The sequence below is a fragment of the Limulus polyphemus genome, unplaced genomic scaffold (genome assembly GCF_000517525.1).
Source record: "Limulus polyphemus unplaced genomic scaffold, Limulus_polyphemus-2.1.2 Scaffold4411, whole genome shotgun sequence".
Lineage (NCBI taxonomy): Eukaryota > Metazoa > Arthropoda > Merostomata > Xiphosura > Limulidae > Limulus > Limulus polyphemus.
The window spans coordinates 80,127-84,510 of record NW_013670021.1 but is presented as its reverse complement, the minus strand read 5'-3'; the positions used below and the strand labels follow the sequence as shown (position 1 = coordinate 84,510).

Genomic DNA, 4,384 nt, shown 5'->3' with positions numbered 1-4,384 from the left:
CACACTTGTGATCATCTTTAGGTTTGTTATATACACACTTGTGATCATCTTTAGGTTTGTTATATACACACTTGTGATCATCTTTAGATTTGTTATATACACACTTGTGATCATCTTAGGTTTGTTATATACACACACACTTGTGATCATCTTAGGTTTGTTATATACACACACACTTGTGATCATCTTTAGATTTGTTATATACACACACACACACTTGTGATCATCTTTAGATTTGTTATATACACACTTGTGATCATCTTTAGGTTTGTTATATACACACTTGTGATCAGCTTCAGGTTTGCTATATACACACTTGTGATCAGCTTCAGGTTTGTTATATACACACTTGTGATCAGCTTCAGGTTTGTTATATACACACTTGTGATCATCTTTAGATTTGTTATATACACACACACTTGTGATCATCTTTAGGTTTGTTATATACACACACATTTGTGATCATCTTTAGGTTTGTTATATACACACTTGTGATCATCTTTAGGTTTGTTATATACACACTTGTGATCATCTTTAGTTTGTTATATACACACTTGTGATCATCTTTATGTTTGTTATATACACACTTGTGATCATCTTTAGGTTTGTTATATACACACTTGTGATCAGCTTCAGGTTTGTTATATACACACTTGTGATCAGCTTCAGGTTTGTTATATACACACTTGTGATCAGCTTCAGGTTTGCTATATACACACTTGTGATCAGTTTTAGGTTTCTTATATACATATGAAAAAGAGGTGCTCACTCCAGAGGTCTAAAAATCATTTTATCTCTGTGTTTTACAAGTCTCTAATTTGCATCATAATAATAAATTATGTAGGATTTATTTATCATTTTTTTTCCGTAGAGGCTGTATTCTTATTCAATTATGTAGATTTGAAAATATATTTATTGTACACAGTTTAATATAAAAGAGCACTAACTTTTTAGTTGACAGCTTGTACACCTCTGTAATGGGTAGTAATACTTTAAATCCTTTAGGTTTCACTTTTATCTTGATTTTTTTTTCCTATCTAGAAGAGCCAGGTTAATGTTATCATTACCAGCAGTAACTGTCCTGTTGCTTTTTTATATTTTAATGTATTTTTCAAGAGGAAAATTTACATGTCAGGAATGTTATTTCCCTGTCAAGTTTTATTAAGTTTAAGTAGAACTACTGTGTGATGATGCTGTACAGAATCGATAATAAAACATTGAAGCGTAAACACTGTCTCATTCAGCATATGTGTTTGATGATGTACACAATACTTGTTTCTGCATTATACAATAACTCTTCTGTTAATAAAGGTGTTAATAATACATTCATTCTGCATAGACGATAACTTGGAAGATTAGATCAACACAGTCTTTGGAGTGTATTCATGAAACTACAAAACACATCAATCAATTTAATAAGTCGATTCATTTAGAGTTTTTGGTTTCAAGTCGTATTTGAAGCGTAAACGTAAGGAATATACTTTTTGCTTAACCTTTTATGACAAATATTGATAGATGATGGTTTTACTTCATTATATTGTATTACTTTATTTACTGGATGTCTCGGAAACAGTAATATAATTTATGACGAGAGTTATTTTGGATTAACGTAATTTGAAAATAATTCTTAAGAACATGTTGGTATGCATAGCCTTACTTTAAATTTACTTGGTAAAAACAATCTTTTCGCTATTTTTCAGATTTCTTTAGCCCACGAAGTGAGAATGTGGGGTTACTCTTCCAAGAAGATTAATAAGGTCACGTTGGAGAACTTCTTTGTTTGGGCTGCTGCTTGTCTACAACTTCAGTTTATTTGGTACCTATATAAGGTTTTTTGCAACAGTGTGACTGACAGACTTTTCCGAGCCCCTTGTATAGGGTGAATCTCTACTTTTAAAGGCTTTATAATTGTGACAATTTATTCTTTTGTGAAATAAGAACACCTTCATTTGTTTGACACATGAAAAGATAACCCATTTTAGATTTTGAGTCTGAAAAGTAGAGTTGGTGATATTTTTCACAATCAGACTATTTTCTTTATTTCTTATTTAAGAAAACATTCCATTGTTGTGACTCACATTAAAGAACGCGTGTGTTTTACGTCACTTGGTCCGTGGCCTTATCGAATTGCTCGTTGTGCCTGACCTAATGACTATGGATCAAGTTACTGTGTGCCACGTGCCCCTGAGTTTACGCAAGAACAACAGGGACACTTTGGTACCTCGTAACAAACAAGTGATGATGAAAGAAGATGCTTTTGTGGACACACAAGTTATGTATGTGGCTGCTAGTGATAATGGTCCTGTAAACCTGCACTCAAAGGAACGGAGAGTTATTTTAAATGGTGGACCTGCAGAGTGTGAACAAGATGAGGAGATGGGTGAAGACCCAAATTCCAGCTGTCATACTTTTGTCCAAGATAATTATAGGCAACCTCCTTCACCTCCAGGGAGCCCTATGTGTATAGCTGAGGAGAATGGTCAATTTGATACAACACGCAAGGTATCGATTGGTTATTTTGATTACTAAAGTTTGTTAGATTCTTTTCCATTTCTTACTTGTCTTTATTTGCATCAATGGAATGCATTCAAGCTAGTTAGGATGATAGGAACACTAAGAAATATGTCAAATGGAACACCATTTGGTACCCCAACAACTTGTCACAAAGAAACAAAGTGTACATCTGTTATATTACATCCAAGAAAAATTTCCCAAACATCACTAGGATGTTTCTTATAAAGAGTCATTTAGTTAGGACAGCACAACATGAAGCATTCTTTGAACTCTTAGTTTTTCATTTACTTTCCAACATTGCCCACAGTTTCAAACTTCCTAAGTTGAGTGGTTTAAAGCAACGAGCGACATGCAGTACAGTTGTACAAATCGGGAACAAAGCTAAAGTTGTACAGTATATTTTGTATTAAATAGTTGAAGCTATTGTACAAAGATAGGTCAGTGTTTAAAAAAAAGAAAGGAAGTCCTTAATTTTCTGTAGATCCCTAATTTGTTTTAAATTTCAAACACTTCATATAGTCTTACAATAAAGTTTGCTCCTTAGATCAGAATCATTCCAAAGTTATATGGCTGTGTAATGGATTTTTCCATTATTGCCATTGTTTTTAGATGATATGGTATGGGGCAATGCAACTCGTACGTTTCAAGTTTACATTTTCACCCTGGATCGAGTGCGACTCACTGATTAACAGACTGGATTATGGATCTGTTGTCTATAATTTGCCTCCTATAACTGCTATTAGCTGCTTTCCCTCTAGTCTTTCAGAACAAAATTAGAGATGGCTAGCAGAGATAGCCCTTAAGTAGCTTCACCCAGGAATGAAGTTTAATAGTGATTCACGATTGTCACTTTAAACCCATTACATTGAGTTAGAATTACCGATTATGCGAGGCAAAGCAGGGAACCCATGTTATTGAGCTACTCCTTAGATTTGCTGACATGACACGTTCCTTCCCACATCAGTAAAACATTAACAAAGAACACATACAAAAAAAAACATGCTTTCTGGTGTAGTTTTCTTGTAATTATTAACACTTACAATGCCAAACATGTCCATTTGACATGCCATGTTGTGTGGTAAGAGTAGAAAGGTCATTACAAGGTTAATTTTAAATATGTATTATATGTAAATCAGGTTTTTTTTTAGAATATAATGAAGCTTTTTAAGCTCCCAAGGTCTCGTTATTGGAAACCTAACAAATCCATTGTTTGAAAATATCAAAAATCTATGTTCCAAGGACTCGGCATTAATAAGGGGTTTTGATACGTCTTTAATCTACAGCATGTTAAGAAATATATTTTTGGAACACTTTATACTTTTAAAAACTGCTATATTATTAAATGAAATGCATGCAAGTTACGAAACAACTTACAACTTTATATCGGTGTTAATTACATTAACGTGAGAAATCTGTAGCCATCTTTTTTCTTAAAACTCGCTTTCATAACTTAGATAAAATATTGTAAAAACTTTCAGTGAGTAGTTGAAAAAATATTACCTTGAATGTTTCATCTCCACCATTTCCAACAGTAATGTTACAAGAAATACATTATAGTTTTAAGTTTTATCAGCAACATGTATTGTTACAGCTCCTTAAGGATATTTTTATTATAGTTACCAGAAAGAGTTCTCAACCATTTTACTGTCCTTAAGTAGACATTTTGTTATTTGAATTTTTTTCAGCAACTTGTTTCTCTTGACATTCATATGATAGTAACTCGACATTATCTAGTGAACTATGAAACATGCTACCCTGATTAATTATAAGCAGTGTTTTTAAAGTATTTGACATTCATATGATGGTAACTCGACATTATCTAGCGAACTATGAAACATGCTACCCTGATTAATTATAAGCAGTGTTTTTA

The 4,384-nt window shown here is 32.8% G+C and overlaps 1 protein-coding gene across 1 annotated transcript in view; it reads left to right on the top strand.

The window, feature by feature from the left end:
• The first annotated feature begins 1,696 nt into the window (after window positions 1-1,696).
• LOC106471104 (nuclear hormone receptor FTZ-F1 beta-like) overlaps window positions 1,697-4,384 on the top strand; it is a 14,548-nt gene continuing 11,860 nt past the window's right edge. The window contains exon 1 of the mRNA XM_013931691.2: window positions 1,697-2,502. Within this exon, the coding sequence (XP_013787145.2) occupies window positions 2,149-2,502 (354 nt within the window). The 5' untranslated portion in view covers window positions 1,697-2,148. The remainder of the gene's footprint in view (window positions 2,503-4,384) is intronic.